The sequence below is a fragment of the Cavenderia fasciculata genome (assembly GCF_000203815.1).
Source record: "Cavenderia fasciculata unplaced genomic scaffold Scf_EU5ZYIE02H8LDV-5, whole genome shotgun sequence".
Classification (NCBI taxonomy): Eukaryota; Evosea; class Eumycetozoa; order Acytosteliales; family Cavenderiaceae; genus Cavenderia; species Cavenderia fasciculata.
Window position 1 is genome coordinate 134,678 of NW_004457639.1, and position 16,500 is coordinate 151,177.

General features: G+C 35.5%; 5 protein-coding genes across 5 annotated transcripts; 2 read left to right on the top strand and 3 right to left on the bottom strand.

Moving 5' to 3' along the window:
* Positions 1-253: 253 nt before the first annotated feature.
* Positions 254-964, bottom strand: DFA_09856 (UBX domain-containing protein; the record flags this gene model as incomplete). Its single annotated transcript, XM_004351701.1, has 1 exon — positions 254-964. One exon carries the CDS (start codon positions 962-964, stop codon positions 254-256), a length of 711 nt encoding a protein of 236 aa, XP_004351753.1.
* Positions 965-1,523: 559 nt separating this feature from the next.
* ggtA (glycosyltransferase) lies at positions 1,524-6,645 on the top strand (the record flags this gene model as incomplete). The annotated part of the gene is made up of 6 exons (XM_004351702.1): positions 1,524-1,663; positions 1,769-2,107; positions 2,176-2,492; positions 2,576-2,984; positions 3,072-3,285; positions 3,358-6,645. 6 exons carry the CDS (start codon positions 1,524-1,526, stop codon positions 6,643-6,645), a joined length of 4,707 nt encoding a protein of 1,568 aa, XP_004351754.1.
* A 75-nt stretch (positions 6,646-6,720) lies between these two features.
* Positions 6,721-8,873, bottom strand: bzpP (putative basic-leucine zipper transcription factor; the record flags this gene model as incomplete). The annotated part of the gene is made up of 3 exons (XM_004351703.1): positions 6,721-8,076; positions 8,141-8,389; positions 8,457-8,873. 3 exons carry the CDS (start codon positions 8,871-8,873, stop codon positions 6,721-6,723), a joined length of 2,022 nt encoding a protein of 673 aa, XP_004351755.1.
* Positions 8,874-11,583: 2,710 nt separating this feature from the next.
* On the bottom strand, positions 11,584-13,857 carry DFA_09859 (uncharacterized protein; the record flags this gene model as incomplete). The annotated part of the gene is made up of 1 exon (XM_004351704.1): positions 11,584-13,857. One exon carries the CDS (start codon positions 13,855-13,857, stop codon positions 11,584-11,586), a length of 2,274 nt encoding a protein of 757 aa, XP_004351756.1.
* Positions 13,858-14,074: 217 nt separating this feature from the next.
* DFA_09860 (uncharacterized protein) lies at positions 14,075-15,364 on the top strand (the record flags this gene model as incomplete). Its single annotated transcript, XM_004351705.1, has 2 exons — positions 14,075-14,117; positions 15,129-15,364. 2 exons carry the CDS (start codon positions 14,075-14,077, stop codon positions 15,362-15,364), a joined length of 279 nt encoding a protein of 92 aa, XP_004351757.1.
* Positions 15,365-16,500: the final 1,136 nt, after the last annotated feature.

A 16,500-nucleotide genomic window follows, 5' to 3' on the forward strand; every position in this document is an offset into this window, starting at 1 on the left:
CCATCCACCATCCTCTATCCACCATTTTCTGTTCATCCATCCTCTATCCACCATCCATCCACCATCCACCAACTATCCATCCATCCAACTATTCATCTACTCACTATTGTCCAACCACCATTCAGCATCCTTTTGGATTCCTGTTTATATATTATAATTAGGAAAAAAATAAAAAACAATCTATTTCCATTATAAAGATAGATGGACAAAATTAAAGTATGTACAAATTCTATTTTTGTTTATTTCATTAGTACTATTCTTCAATGACATAGACAGAAACTTGAGGATATAGTTGAGCGTCTTGAATAGTGACAGTGGTATCTCTAAATTGTTGTTTGGGAATATTGGTTGCCAAATAGTATCGTGGTTTTTGTACCACCTCTTTAGAGTCGACAAAGTCAATGATATCTTGTATGGTATCTGACAATAAATATCTACGTTTAAGAGTGGCACCACTTGGCAGTTTAATTTGTATAGTTGATATATTTGATGATGCAGAGGAAAAGGAAGAGGATGATCCATTCTCACCAACTACCATATCAGCAGCAGCAGCAGCAGCTATTGGCTCTGGACGAAGGTTATCTTTTAACCATTGTATTCTATTTTGTCTTTCTTGCACCTCTTTTTCCTTGTCAATGATAATCTCCTGCTTGCGTTGTTGTAATTTCTTGTCTTTGGCAAGTGACTCTTCGTATTCCATATCTTGCATTTCACGCAAAATTTCACGATCACTTTTCCAACGTTCCATATTCTCTTGAAGATGTTCATCTCCAGAAATAGTCCTACCCTCTGTATATATGTACTTTCTATTATTCTTTTCTTGTTGACTCTTTCCTTGTAGTTTTTCGTATGACTCTATCAACTTGTTTACACGATCGCTCTCGTCATCAACCATTTTAGTGTGTGCCAACTTGACATGGTCTACTTGTTTATCATCAACTTCTACTATTCTTTCTTTACTCATATCTCTTTGTGCTTTGAAAATTACAAAACAAACAAATGTCAATACAATATACACAAGATATTCTTATTTCTTACTCTTATTCAATTAACTTACATTTCTTTATAGTATGACTATCCCATTTTCTCTTTTTGTATTTAGGTATGACAACATCTGTGATCAGAGTTACAAGCAGTGCTAGAAACAACAAAGCACCTATAGTCTGAAGTACATTTAACGTTTTTATAGCTATTGCTGCCGCAAATATATAAACAATCACTTTGAATAGACTCACCATTATTGTTTGTTATGTACACCTCTAATAATATGATATCACAAAATATGTGTAGGTAAACTTTAAAACAACTTGTAATTACCCCTTTTGCATTGTCATCGTTGGTAAAAATTGGAACTTCGACAGAAAAAAAGTAAAGGAACGATGGAGTGAAGTCACAAGATGCCATCATAGTTTTAATCATTTTAATAACCCTATTTATATATATCTTAAGAGATGATGAAAAGTAATAAGGGAAGTAGGCCAGTAAGTAGGTCTTCTACTTCTTTTTCACGCTTGACATCATTTATGTATATTGTATTGGTAGTATTTGTTACTCTGCTAGCAGCTACACAACTTGCATCTGCCGAAGATGAACATCAAAAGAAGAGTACCTATGTAGCTTTGGATTCAAATTGGAATAGTACTCCTCTTTACTTGGAAGCAAGGTATGTTAATGTTAATTAACAAAAGAGAGAGAGAGAATATCACTTATATGTTTACTAATAATAAAGTTTGTTTTAAACGTTTACTTTATGTAGTCAATTTTATAGAGAAAAAGTAGATGAATCATTGTATTGGAAATTCATTCAATCATTTAATGATGCATGTGTAAAGGCAAACAAAGACTCTACACAAATGACCGATAAAGAGGTGTACGATATCATCATTGATACATCAAAGGAGATCCTTGGAGATGATTCTGCCTATCTATTAGAGTTTTTGATTGCCGACTTGTCAATTAGAACCTATTCTCCACGTGTTCAAACCTATCGTCAACTCTATGAAACCAACAGTAAATACAATAACAAACAAAATGAATTCATCCAATTGAATGATATTACTCTTAATATCAAAGACAAGGAATCAATTACAACTATTGAATATGACAAGTAAGTAGAGTAAAAAGTAATAGCTTATCCTTTCTAAACTGACTCTTTTCGTTTGTTTGTTTGTTTAGATCAAAAGAAAATGAAGTATATTCATATGATACCATTTATCCATCGACTCTTACTCATTCATTTGATCATATTACAATGATGCAAGAAGAGGAAAAAGACAAACGAGTTGTCATTTACTATGCCGATATTACATCCAAGGATTTCTCGGCCGTTCATAAATACCTTATCAAATTGTATCAAGAGAAAAAGATCATCTATGTCGTTCGTTTCTACGTACCAGCATCCACTGATCATGTCAGACTTCAAGGATACGGTTATAGCCTTTCTATTAAAAGTCTTGAATATAAAGTTATGAATGATGCTGTTATTCAAAATGGTCAGTAAACAAAAAAGAATGAAAAAAGAAATACAAATAATAATCCATATTAATTTAATTAATTTTCTATTTATTTTTTATAGAAGGAGGAGATTCAAATACAGCAGCATCAATTCCAAATGAAGATGTTGGTGGATTCAATTTCCATGTTCTTCAAAAGCGTCATCCAGACTTGACCAAGAAATTGACTACATTTAGAAGTTACCTTTTGGCTCATCAACAACAAGCCGAACTAAAGATGTGGGAGATTCAAAACCTTGGTTTACAAACCGCTCAAAAGATTGTTACCTCGTCTAATCCAATGCAATCTCTTGTCTACATTTCCCAAGCTTTCCCATCCTATGCCTCTTCACTCTCTCGTATTTCAGTAAACTCGACATTGAAGCAATCAATTGCCAACTATCAAAAGATCTTTACCGAAGGTGAAAATCAACTTTATCTAAATGATCGTGTCATTGATATCACCGAAGAATTTGATTTAAATCCACTTGGGTAAGATAGAGAAAAAAAAAAAAGATAATAATATTATTCAACCTCTCTGTTTGTATATATCTCTAACTTTTTTTCTTTCTTCTATAGATTATCTGAAACAATATTAAATGAATTAAAATCCATGATGAATGTTAAAAAGATTGGTATTGAATCAAATTTAATTTCAAAGATTGCATCAACCTTTATGGCTCCAAATCTTGTTAGATTCAACATGTTGCCAGAAAACAAAGATGTTTTAATTACTTTAAATAATCTTGAAACTGATCCAGCTTTTTCAAAATGGGAAAAATCATTATCCGATGTAAGAAATTTATATTGGTTAAAATATTCTAATGATTATGACTTACATATTTCTATTACTTTTTTGTTTTAGTTAAAAAATGAAGCAATTAGTTATTCATCAATTTTCAAGAAAAAGAATTTATTTACTTTGGTATTTGTAGTTGATTTGGATAATGCTGATGCATTCCAAACCATTGCCTATGCACAAAACCTTGCCAACAATAATATTCCATGTCAGATTGCTATTGTGTTCAAGACAAGCAATAGCGATCGTCTACGTGATAATTTGACCAGTGAAAAGATTGCCAAGATTTTCCTGACATTCCGTAGCAAGATGGGTATAAAGGCAGCAACATTCTTTGTCAATGCCCTCAACTATTACAAGCGTTCCTATGGTATGGACCAAGTCACCATGCAGTTGGTCAGCTCGGCATTCAACACTGTCGTCAGTCAAATGGGCAACAACGTCGGTCGTCTCCAGACCATCGTCGAAGCAACCACCTACAATGACCTTCTCAAAGAAGCCAACGACTTTATCCAACAAAAGGCCATCTCGGTGTTCCCACAGATCTTTATGAACGGTTTGTTGTTGGACGCCAAGAAATCAATTGCCGAAAGCATCAATCACATCTGCTTTGAGGAGCTCCGTCAAGTACGTAAGCTCTATCTCGAGGGAATCATCACTGATCTCGACCAAGACTACTACTCGATCATGATGGACTATCATGCCACCCACGAATCTCTCTTGGAGTCGTTGAACCCACTTGTCGTACCAAGTGACATTAACCCAGTCGAGTTCCGTTCGCTGTCGCCACCAAACAGCAACAAAAAGATTGAAAAGCTTGGTCAAGACCTCTTGGCTGAACAATTACACTGGATCAGTGCCACCGGAGCTGAAGACGAAGTCAAGCTCATCTCGCACATGATTGTTGGTGACTTTGACCACGATACAACCGTCCAACTCGCCAAAAATGCCATGGACCGTCTCCAAAAGGGATCACCCAAGGATGTTCGTGTCGCCTTTGTCAATGCCAACACCAAGAGCAAGCTCGGTCGACAATTAACATTTGCCAATACCGTAGAAGAGGCAACTAGTATATTGTCAGGAGTAACCGGTGACTCAAAGTCATTGGATGAAACAAAGATTGAAAATATTTCAGTCTTTTCCAAATCAGTGTTGGGTCTTGCCTGCCAATTCAACAGCTACATCCTCACCAACGGAAGATTAATTACAGTTTCTCACAATGAAGAAGATATCTTTAATGACTTTTTCATGTTGGAAAAGTTTGAGATTGGAAAGGCACGTAGTGTAAAAGACATCTTGCCCGAAAATCCAAAGGTTCGTGGTGTTGAACTCACCAAACCACGCGACAAGAGTAACTTGATTATGACTTTGGTATCAGTGTTTGGAATGCAATCGTCCAACACTGATGTTGTCAGAAAGCAAGTACCCACAACTGTCACCCCTTCATTTAGATACGAACCAAAGGCCAATGCCAACATTACCCCATTACTCCGTTTCACCATGGTCGTTGATCCACTCTGCAAGACTGCCCAAAAGATGGTATCGATTGTCAACTCTGTCGCAAGCCACTATGGTATTGCCGTCGATGTCTTCCTCAACCCACTCCAACAACTCGGTGAGTTACCACTCAAGTCATTCTACACGTACGTGTCTCAGTTACACCTCAACTTTGATGATGCCGGCAAGCTGTCCAAGCACTATGCCTCTGGTGTCAGCTCTAACCTGCCCGACAACCGTGTGTTGGCACTTGCAATGGACACCCCCTCCACCTGGATCGTCAAACCACTCGTTGCCAAGCACGATCTCGATAATATCCGTCTCAAAGACCTCGGTGTCAAGGAACCTACCCTCAACGCACTCTTCCAACTCGAGTATCTGTTGCTGCAAGGATTTGCCTATGAGAGCAGAATCGGCGTGTCTCCACCAGCCGGTCTCGAGCTTGTCATTGACTCTCTCGGTACACTACAACACCAAGACACCTTGGTCATGGGTAACGGCTACTTCCAGCTAAAGGCCAACCCAGGTTATTGGAAGCTCGCACTACTCGGTAGAGGTAAAAACATCATGAACCTACTCAACAGTGACTCCAAGGCCTCTGACACTGACCAGGTACACCCAGTCTCTTACTTGACCGTAGCCACTGACAGCTACCGTGGAAACTCAATCTATCTCAAATTGTCGAGAAAGGCTGGTCAAGAACACACACCCATCCTCCCACCCGTCACTGACCAACCTAAAAACACCGCTCCACAAAAGGTAGCTGAAGAAGAGGCTGAAGACGACAAGGGATTCCTCTCTAGCATTGGATCATTGTTTGGCGGCAACAACAACAACAAGCCATCAGCACGTGTTGAAAACAAAAAACTACCAGCATCCAACGAAACTATCCACATCTTTTCAGTGGCTAGTGGACATTTGTACGAACGTTTCCTCAAGATTATGATGTTGTCGGTCAAGCAAAACACCAACTCGCCTGTCAAGTTTTGGTTCCTCAAAAACTACTTGTCTCCCGAGTTTGTCGAATTTGTTCCATACATGGCCAAGCAATATGGATTCGAAGTTGAACTGGTAACCTATCAATGGCCAACATGGTTACGTGCACAAACTGAAAGACAGCGTATCATCTGGGCCTACAAGATCCTCTTCCTCGACGTGCTCTTCCCGCTATCTGTCAACAAGATTATCTTTGTCGACGCTGATCAGGTTGTCCGTGCCGATCTCCGTGAACTCTGGGACATGGATTTGAACGGAGCTGCCTATGGCTACACTCCATTCTGTAACAGCAATCCTGACACTGAAGGATTCAGATTCTGGAAGACTGGCTACTGGCGTGATCATCTTCGTACCAAGCCATATCACATCTCTGCTCTCTATGTTGTCGATCTCAATCGATTCCGTCGTATCTATGCCGGTGATCAATTGCGTATGACCTATGACCAATTGAGTCGTGATCCAAACAGTCTTGCCAATCTCGATCAAGATCTTCCAAACTATCTCCAACACAACCTACGTATTCACAGTCTACCACAAGAATGGTTGTGGTGTGAGACTTGGTGCTCTCAATCCTCAAAGGGCAAGGCCAAGACCATCGATCTCTGTAACAATCCACTCACAAAGACACCAAAACTTGAAAATGCCGTAAGAATCATTGATGAATGGACAGACCTTGACAATGAAGCAAAGGAATGTGAAAAGAAATGGAAACTTGAAAAAGAATCAAAGAAACAACAAGTATTACCAAATCCAACAACATCTGAAACTCAAACTACCACTGATAAACCAACAACTACTACTATTGACCCTGAACAAGCAATTGAGGCAATTGATAGCGCATCAATCTATATGGATCAATAAAAAGAAAAAGTAATAAGAATCACAATTATAAAAAAAAAAAAGAAAGATTGATTTTTGAGTTTTATTATTATTCATTTATAATGGATGGTAGAAATGAAATTGGTATTGATTTAAATCTCCATTGTTGGAACCATTCATTTTTGATGAATTGAGTTGATTGCCGCTCTGATTATTGTTGTTGGTGGTGGTGGTTGGTAATGGATAAGCATTTAATAAATCTATTGTACTATAATTGGGGTGATGATTATTTGTAGAAGGATTATTGTTGGTGGTAGTATTACTTTGTTGATTTAAATATGACTGACTGTTAAAATTTGGTGTGGCAGTAGGTGATGTAGTATTATTAATGGTTGGATTAGTGATGGGGACTGGGGTGGCGGGAGTGTTTGAAGAATTAAATGTAAGGTTGGTGGAAGATGGAGGAGAAGAAACTCTAAAAGATGAATGTTGAGAATATACAGAAAGATTAGAGTTGTTGTGATATGAAGACATTGGGGCATTCATTTGTTGCTGTAATTGTTGGATTTGTTGTTGGATCTGTTGTTGTTGTTGTTGTTGTTGTTGCTGTTGTTGTTGTTGTTGTTGTAGAGGTGGCTGTGGTGGTGACTGATTTGGTGGAGATGGAGATGATAAATTGGGAACAACTGAAGAGATTGGTTTTACTAGGGTTGGCAGTGTCGTACTGCTACTGTTGCTACTGGTTGGGGAAGGTAATTTACCTCTAGTCGACAATAAAGATAGCGACGATGATGGTGACGAAAAACTATTATCATTATTATTATTATTGTTGTTGTTGTTGTTGTTGTTGGCTGCCTCTGAAAGTTGGTGTTGATGGTATGCCTTTTGGATATGATTCGAGAGCTTGTTGTAATTGGCATGGTTCAATTGGTTCCAAAGATTATTTGCCATCTCCATGTTTGAATGTACATATTTGGTGTCCGAGTGAACGAGTACCAAAAGAATCGCCTCTTGACGCGGCGTCAAGAACTTGGACATGAGCTTACTCGTGTCCCACATTAACCGTCCCATCTTTATAAACTTTTGCTTGAGTCGCTCAAGATTGTAAGTGAATTCCAAAATGTCTGTCATCTCAGTGTCGTTTGGTTCGAAACCGTCATCTACGGGAGTGTCATATCGGGCGCGAGAGTTGAGCTGATCGCTAGTTGGCAAAATAATGACCTTGGACATGTAGAACTTTTTTATTTTCTCATCAAGTTCTGACATTTCACGCTTCAAATTGGCTTCATCATCTGAAAACTTGTTCCACAGCGTATCAATCTGCTCTGATTGATCTTGTGTAAGTTCTGCTCTCTCTGTATACTTTGCCCACCATTCAATATGACTTGAAAGCATTACAAAATCACTCCATGGATTTCCAAGTGGTTTATATCCCATCATTGTTAATTTAATTTGTGTATGTGGATGAACAAACTAAAGAGGCAAAATAAAAAGTAAATAAAAGTAAATCAATTAAATATATATATATATTACATACTCTTTCAATTTCCTTTTCATTTAAAGCTGATGCTTGATCCATACTTAGATGCCAAGTATTTAATATTGATTTGATAGTTGCATCACATTGATCAGTACGTAATGCTTGGTCCAATTGAATAACAATTCTTCTAATATTTGTCATTAAATAAACCATTTCTTGTGGAATTCTCATCAACTCTGTTGGGTTGGCTCCAATTTTACCCAAATCTCTTTTTAATGTATCATTTTCCAATGTTAATTGATTAATCTAAAGAAACGAGGTATTAATAATAATATATAAAATATAATTTGTATCTCTCTACTATCTACTTTACCTTATCTTCCATTTCTTTAATGTAAACCTTTTTTCTTTGTCTATAATTTCTACTGGCAACATTTTGATTCGTTCTTCTAGTTTTTTGTTTCTCCATTTTATCATCCTTTTCCTTGTGTTTCTTTTCCTTTTTTGTTTCGTTTGTATGATGAGAATCATCGTTTGGAGATGAAGGACTCGATGAAGAAGATGGAGATGGTGTTCTTGTAGAAGAGGAAGAGGTATTATTACCAGCTGCAGTGGTTGTAGTGCTTGTAGTAGGGGCTGGTTCTGTTTGCATAACATTCATCACATTGTGTTGATGCTGCTGTTGCTGCTGTCTATCAAACGTATTTGTAAATTGATCAAATGAATTATCATATTCAAATGAACTTGGTGGTGGGTGTCCCGTCAAATTGAATTGATCATAAGAATCCATTGTGTTTGATTAAACTGTTTTATGTTTTCTTATTCTCAATTCAATTAAACGATCAATTGACTTTTGATTCACAGGCAATAAGAATGGTTCGGGAAGATATTAAACTATTGGTTGATGATATATTGGTACTAGTAGTAGTAGTGATTGGATTGATTGTAATGTTACTATAAATGTTGTATAGATTGATGGATATAAATATAATTTAAAAAAAAGTATTCCTTTAGGATATAATAAATTAATTAGTAAATAGTTGTTCTTCTTCTTCTTCGTTATGATGCAATGTAGTTTGTGTTTTGATATATAATTGATGATGACGAAACAATAATATTTTAATTAGAAGAGAGCTAGGAGGGATGAGTCTTGCAAATATGTAGGGGTAGCTATGATAACTTGTCGTTGGTTGTGTCTGTTGACAACCAAAACATAATATAATAGTGATTCATTTCCCTCTGTTGCTCGTGTCGCTCATTCATTCTGCGCACCACCATCCATCTTTTTGATTTAAAAACAAAACTGAGCGTATAGAGAGAGAGAGAATAGATGGTGGTTTGAATGGGGGGTTTGTTATAACAACACCACACAGATTTAAAGTGAGATGAGACCAACAACAAACTAACCAACGAATATAAATGATACAGTACGGTAGTATTGATGATTGACTAATGATTATGAAATATTAATATAGTCAAGGAAAGAAGGTAGAGGGATCAATGGTGATTTGATTAAGTTTTTTTTTACTAAATGAAACAAAACTATTACATTGCTGTTGTAAAAGGAAGGAGGTAGAGAATAAAATAAAAAAAAAGGGGGGATGATGTAAAAGATGACGCAAAGCTAAAATAGGAAAGTGAGGAGGAGTAGGGGGTGGGTGGTTCTGAGTGATGGGTAAGGGGGGATGGACGATGGATGGATACCTTTTTGTTTGACTGTAATTAATTAAAAAATGAAGAATCAAATTAAATGAAATTTTTTTTGTTGTTTGGCTATTGGATGGAACTGAATGGTTTGTTCGATGCGATTGTAATCTTATAGTTGCTAAAAGACGGGGCAAATGTAGTAGTAAACAAATGGTTTATATAGTAGGTGATCAAAACATGTCGTCGTTACTTTGGAATTGGCAAACGAAATTGATAAAGTTTTTTTTTTTTAAAAGGGTAGTAGTAGGTAGGGTAGGGAGAAGGGGGTGATTGATATATGAGGATTATATATAAAATATCTGACCAGGTCTAGAAGGTTGGATTGGTCACCGTATTTGGTCGATTTAAAAAAAATATATTGAAATTAAATTGGGTGTGTTGGTTGGAGGTGGAGGTGAGATGGGTTCTTACTTTTATGCAAGTTCAACGTTGTCAGCTGAGAGAGGAAGAGTTCTCTTTTTAAAAGATTAATCTATCTATGAACTAATTAAAAGTAAAAGTAAAAAAGACTTGTTTAAATCGACTTTAAAGGATATATAATGAATAAAATATAAATATCGGGTAGGTAGGTTTGAATATTTATATTAAATCGAATCCTTTCAAACGAAATGAGTGTAGTATTTGATACTATGCTGTTAATTAATTGATAAAAACGACAATTCCTTCTTTCTTCTCTTCTCTTCTCTTTTGTTGGTTGACTAAAGTGTAATGTACTAAGGTTGAGGTGAGGAGGTGCTAGCAATGAGATCTTGTAATAACAGAAAAAAAAAGAAATCGAGCTTCTAGAGAGAAAGGACCCTCTTATTAATTTGTTTTTTTTTTTGTTTTTTTTTGTATTGTCGAAGAGGGGAGCTGGAGCCTTTTTTTCTCTTCTCTTGTCTTGGTGATTCGTTATTTGATCTTTATAAGAGTCTGATGAAAAGATGATGTGTTTAAATTGTCCTGTCTGTATGTCTGTCTCTCTTTGTTATTACTACTACTCGTTTGTATGTTTTGCAACCAATATTGGTTGAAGACATCGAACGTCATGTTGGCGAATTGTTGTCGTTGTCAATTGATTTTTTAATTAATTTTTTAATTTTTTAAAAGGTCGTCAATAATGACTTTCAGGTCAAAGTTTCCTAAAAAGGAATTGAGAAGAGACTTTGGAATTATTACTCAGTTTTTAATAAAGAGTGATCCTTTAAAAGGATATCTAATATATAAGCATCACAATCGTGTCTCTTTCCTAATTCATACCCAACACCATCATTGTTAATAGTATTGCGTCGTGATCCTTTGATATTCATCACAAAACAAAGAGTTTTCAATAAAAAGAATAAAAGACAAATAAAAAGAACAAATATAATAATAATAATAATAATAATAATAATAATAATAATATATTTGAGATAATTTTGGAAAAAGGGAAAAAGAATATGATTGAGATATATGGTAATCAAATACTCTTTCTTTAATTCCTTTTTTTTTATTGTTTTTTATTTATTTATTTATTATTTTAATAAATATATATATATATGTATAAATATATGCAAGCTAGGTAGTACTCTTCATTAATTAAATATATGGATGATGATGAGACTGGTAGTTGTAGTTGGTTGTAGTTGTTGTTTAAGACGAAAGAAATATATGAATCGAAATAAATTTGGTGAAGTTGTTGTGTGTTGGTTGGGATGATTGAAATTATATATGTATATCTACAGATATTTGAACTATTTTGATTTAAAGTATATATGATAAATAAGTTATTAAAAAAAAAAGGAGGAGATGAGGTGATTATTTGTTTGTTAAGGTCAAGAAATCAATTTTAAAATGGATGAAGAATTTTCAACTACTGCATTATTGTTGTTGTTATTGTTGAGTGATGAAGGTGGAGGTGAACTTTTAACTTTTTTGGTTGGTGAGAATGAAAAGTTGGATTCTTCTTCCTTGTACGATTGTTTGTTATGTTGATGATCTGATTCATCATCACTATTATGATTACTGTTGGCAGCACTACCATGACGAGAATGTGGGTTACCAAATCCACCAACTGTTTCCTTTAACTTTTTGAATTCATCAGAGATGGATGGAAGTAGATTGTTACCATTGAGTGAGGTAAAATCATCGACCTTTCTCTTTTTCTCGGTCAACATTTCGACGGCTGCCACTGTAGATGAGACGGTACTGAGGAGATTCAAAGCCATGCTTGGGGACATGGATGCCGAGGAGGAAGGTGACTTGCTGCCACTTCCAAGTCCGGGCAACAGAGAAAAGGTTGGAGAATGGGCTCTTGGAGAAAGATGTAATGGAGTGTGGGATGGAGTATGTACAGGTGAGATGTAATTTGATCCACCTCCATTATTATTATTATTGTTATTATTGGATTTGTTGGCAAGAGGTGATCTGAGGATTGGTAAAGTATCGGTAAATGGTGCATTGGGTGAAGAAATGGTCGAAGAACTTGGTGAAATTCGGTTGGTTTGTTGTTGCATCGATGGTGTTGTGTTTGTACTAGAAAAATTGTTTGAAGAAGAGGTATTTTGTAATTGTACCTTTAAAAGATTAAGTTGGTGTTGTGTAGCAGCTGAAAGTGATGATACTTGTTGTTGAATTGGATTTGAAATTGAAATTGGAATTGGATTTGACTTTGGTTGTTGTTGTTGGGTTTGTTGAGTTTGAGGTTGTTGTTGATGGGTTTGTTGTCTTGGAGAAGAAATAGGGGAATGTGATCTTGATTGTGACCGAGATGAAGACAAGTCTTGTTGAGGTGGTGAGTTGTTGTATTCTGCACCACTATCATCTTCATCTTCATCTTCATATTCTTCGTCACCCATGGATGATTGGTGTTGGTGTTGTTGATGTTGGGATCTATTTCCATAATTGTTAAAGACTGGTTGTTCGGAATTGGCATAATTGAAATCATGTGTGATGATATTGAATTCACGTAGATATCCAATAGCAGCAAACAAGACGGTAATGTGTCCGAGATGGGGAACGAGATCCTTGACCCATAGTTGGAGAGTGCTGGCAAACGATGACTTGTCATAATTACGGAAATAAGTAAAATTCTTGCAAGTGCTCCAGATAGCTTCCTTTTGTTTGGGATTGAGTCGATCCAACTTTTCACTCCAGTGTTGCAACAATGACAATTGGGCAAAGACAGAGGCCAAGTCGGTCGACCATACAGACGGCGTCTTAAAGTCGTTGGATGGGGCTGGAGGAGGCGCAGAGATGATCTTGTTGACCAATTGCTGTTGGGCAGCAGCTTGGGCAGCAGCAATAGCCTGTTGTTGGGCAACTTGTTGAGCGGCGGCAGCTGCAGCGGCTGCAGCTTGTTGTTGTTGGATCAAGAGGGCTTGTTGTTGAGCAGCAGCTGCTGCAACTTGTTGTTGTTGTTGTTGCAGACGATTGATCGTGCTCCCAATATTACCAGCAACAATTGACGAATGATTAGACGCCAAACTTTGTTGAAGTAATTGTTGTTGTTGTTGTAATATTTGTTGTTGTAATTGTTGTAAATTAAATAAATTATTATTACCATTAAAATTACCATTATTATTTGTATTTTGTTGTTGTTGTGTTTGTTGTTGTTGTTGTAATTGATTAATTATTTGTTGTTGTTGTTGTAATGGTTGTTGTTGATTATTTGATTGGTTTTGATTTAATTGATTTGAAAATTGTTGTTTAGAAATTCTAACACTTGTATTTGGACTGGAAATACCTGGAATGGAATAGGCAGCAGAGACTGATGGGAAGTCTGGGAAGAGGGTTGGATGGTCGGTTTGAGCCTGGGTAAAGGCGGCAAAATATGTTTCAATGTCCATCAAGTCGACGGACTTTTCAGAGAGCCAAGAGTTTACAACTGGTGTAAAGGGAAGGTCACAGGCACGAGCTGGTTGACCCAACAGCTGAAAGATGTAATTCCAGACCAACTTTCTAATGGTCGATGGACATTGATCGACAATCGTCGTATATTGTTTTAAAATGCCCAATAAATTGGCATAAAATGTTACAGTCTCATATCTCTTGAATGTTGGACTATAAAATGTAGTATCATGTGTTGGTTCTTCCATTTTCTCAATCATTATTTAATATATAAATAGTTGTAGTTGGGTTGATGGGGGTTGTAGTTGGAGTTGGATTAGGGATTAAATTAAATAAATAAGAGTAGATGTCTAAAAAAAAATTAAATAAATAAATAATAATAGTACAGTTAATATATGTTTTATATATATATGATTATAGAGTGAATTTGGATAAGGAGGATAAAAAAGACAAAGAAAGGAAATTGAACAATTCAAAATGAGTATAAATAATGATCAACAACAAAAATGGTATTTCGGAAGTAAATAAATAAATATAATTTTACAAAAAGGTTAAACAAGGAATTAAGCCTGTTTGATTGTCTGTTTATGTTTGCGTCCCGTGCCAATTACCATTCAAAGATGCCTTCCTCTATTAAGAAAGATATTAGTGGCAAATGAAATGAATAAAGATAGTAGGAGTAGTAATTGCCTAGACGGGGCAATCAGATGATGGTTGGTTTGATTGTTTGTTTGGGGAATGTGCGATAAAAAGGGGGCAGAAAAAAAAACAACAAAAGAATAGAGGGGGAGTCACCTGATGGATCGATGGGATGTGATTTTTTTTTTTGTTTTTTGGAGAATGGAATGGAACTAATCGGATATGCAAATCAACCGAATCGATAAGTATCATCGAATAGCAATTAATTGGGATTACTACTGGTTGAGATATAAAGGTGAGGATGAAAAAGAAAAAAGGTAAAAGTATTTTCTTGATTTGATTTTTTGTTGTACTTTTTGCCTTTTGATGTATTTTTTTTTTTTAATAAATATCTACTTTTTTGAAATCGTATCTTATATTTATCTGATATTATAAATATATTTATGCATGTGTGGTTGGTTGGTTGGGTTTAATTAAATTAAATTTCCCTTTTGCTCTTTGATGTTCTTTTAATAATCTTGGGATTTGCAACGATGACGATGATGATTCTGCAAAACTAGAAATTAAAAGAAAAAAAAAAAAAAAAAAAAAAAAAAAACCTCGTCAAATATAGTTCGAACGACTGTTCGACTTTAGGTAAGTCGAGGTCTTTGAGACTTGTTTGTCGACCTACATTCCCTCCATACTGGGTATATGTGTGGGTGACAGAGAATGCGAGTGTGATTGGAACACAAATATTATTATTATCTCTTTACCTGTGTGTTTGTGCTTGAGAGGATATTGTAACAATAATAAAAAAAAAATAAAGAGACACCAATAAAGATTCTCTTTGGATCTAGATACTACACCGACCAAGATTTTCAGCGTTGAATTAAAAAAATAAAATAGATAGATATTTTAAAAAATAAAATCACAAACAACAACAGGTTCAGTGAAGCTTCCACTGCATGTACGGAGGATTGTTTCGGCTTCCCTGCCGTATGTATCTTTTTCGGTTATTGTAATTGTTACAGATATGGATGGAATGAAGAGATGGTTGGGATGATGGATGGTGCAACGAAAAAGAAAAAGAATAGGATGATTTTTGTTGTTGTTTGGTGTTGTTCGTGGGAACATGGAATAACCTGAAAAACAAATCTGAATACCTCTTTGCCGCTTCATTTCATTGCATCGAACTCTTTTTGAAAAGACAACAAAAAAATGTGTAAAAGTAATAGAGGGAGTAGTATTTACTTGTTGATTCTTGATGGATTTGTTAACAAAAAAGAATATACCAAGATGTGTGTGTTTTAATATATCATGTGATTGATGGAGAAATTTAAATTAAAATTTGGTATTCTTATTCATCCAGGCTGATGATATTTTGTTGGAGAATAAAATATAATATCAACAAAATTTAAAAAAATATTGGATATTTGTAAAGCTCTCGAATCTATCTTTTAAACATGTTGGGGCAAGTTATTATGGATGATGATGTGGAAAGAACGAAAGTGTTTATGTGTGGGTTTGTAGGTCACACATGATAAATTAAATTGATAATTACTTTTACTATTACTATTATTCTATTTTCTATTTCTGTGATGATTTAAAAAAGATGTTTGTTCTCCGATAGCTTGCTTGCAAGAATCGCTAGCTAGGTAGCTCCGACCTCCTTATAATTTCATTTACAATAATGTCATAAATTTTTTAAATTTGACTCCTATAAAAGAATCTCCGAACAAACACCAATCTAGATATTTTTTTTTTACTCTCTACCAGAGGGAATGGTCGTGATCCCTTGGTTCACAGCAGAGGTCGGTGGCTTTCGAGAGTTTCTCATTCCGTCCGACCTGCTACACACACGCTATCAACAAACTGACCCTACTAACTAACTAAACTATTTTCAAGGTATGGTTGGTACGATCGTACTATTCTCGATTCAAAAGATAGTTTTTTCGATATCATGAAAATCGAAATCTTAATCTTTGATTGGTAACAACAACAAACTCTTTTGAATTGGTAGATACACAAAAAAAAAAAAGGGAGATGGTGGAATTGTGAGAGTGGTATCCAACATGTTTGATACACATAACAAAAATGAACAACTATCTTTCAATGAAAAAAAAAGTTGACAATATCATCTGGTCTGGTTGGTTGGTTGGTTTGTTGGTTGATCGAAATACACATACTTGATTATAGTTCTAACTAATAAAAGAATGATTACATACACTGAAAATAAATAACTCTTTGTGCTGGCTGATGAATAGTGATAGTGATAGTATAGT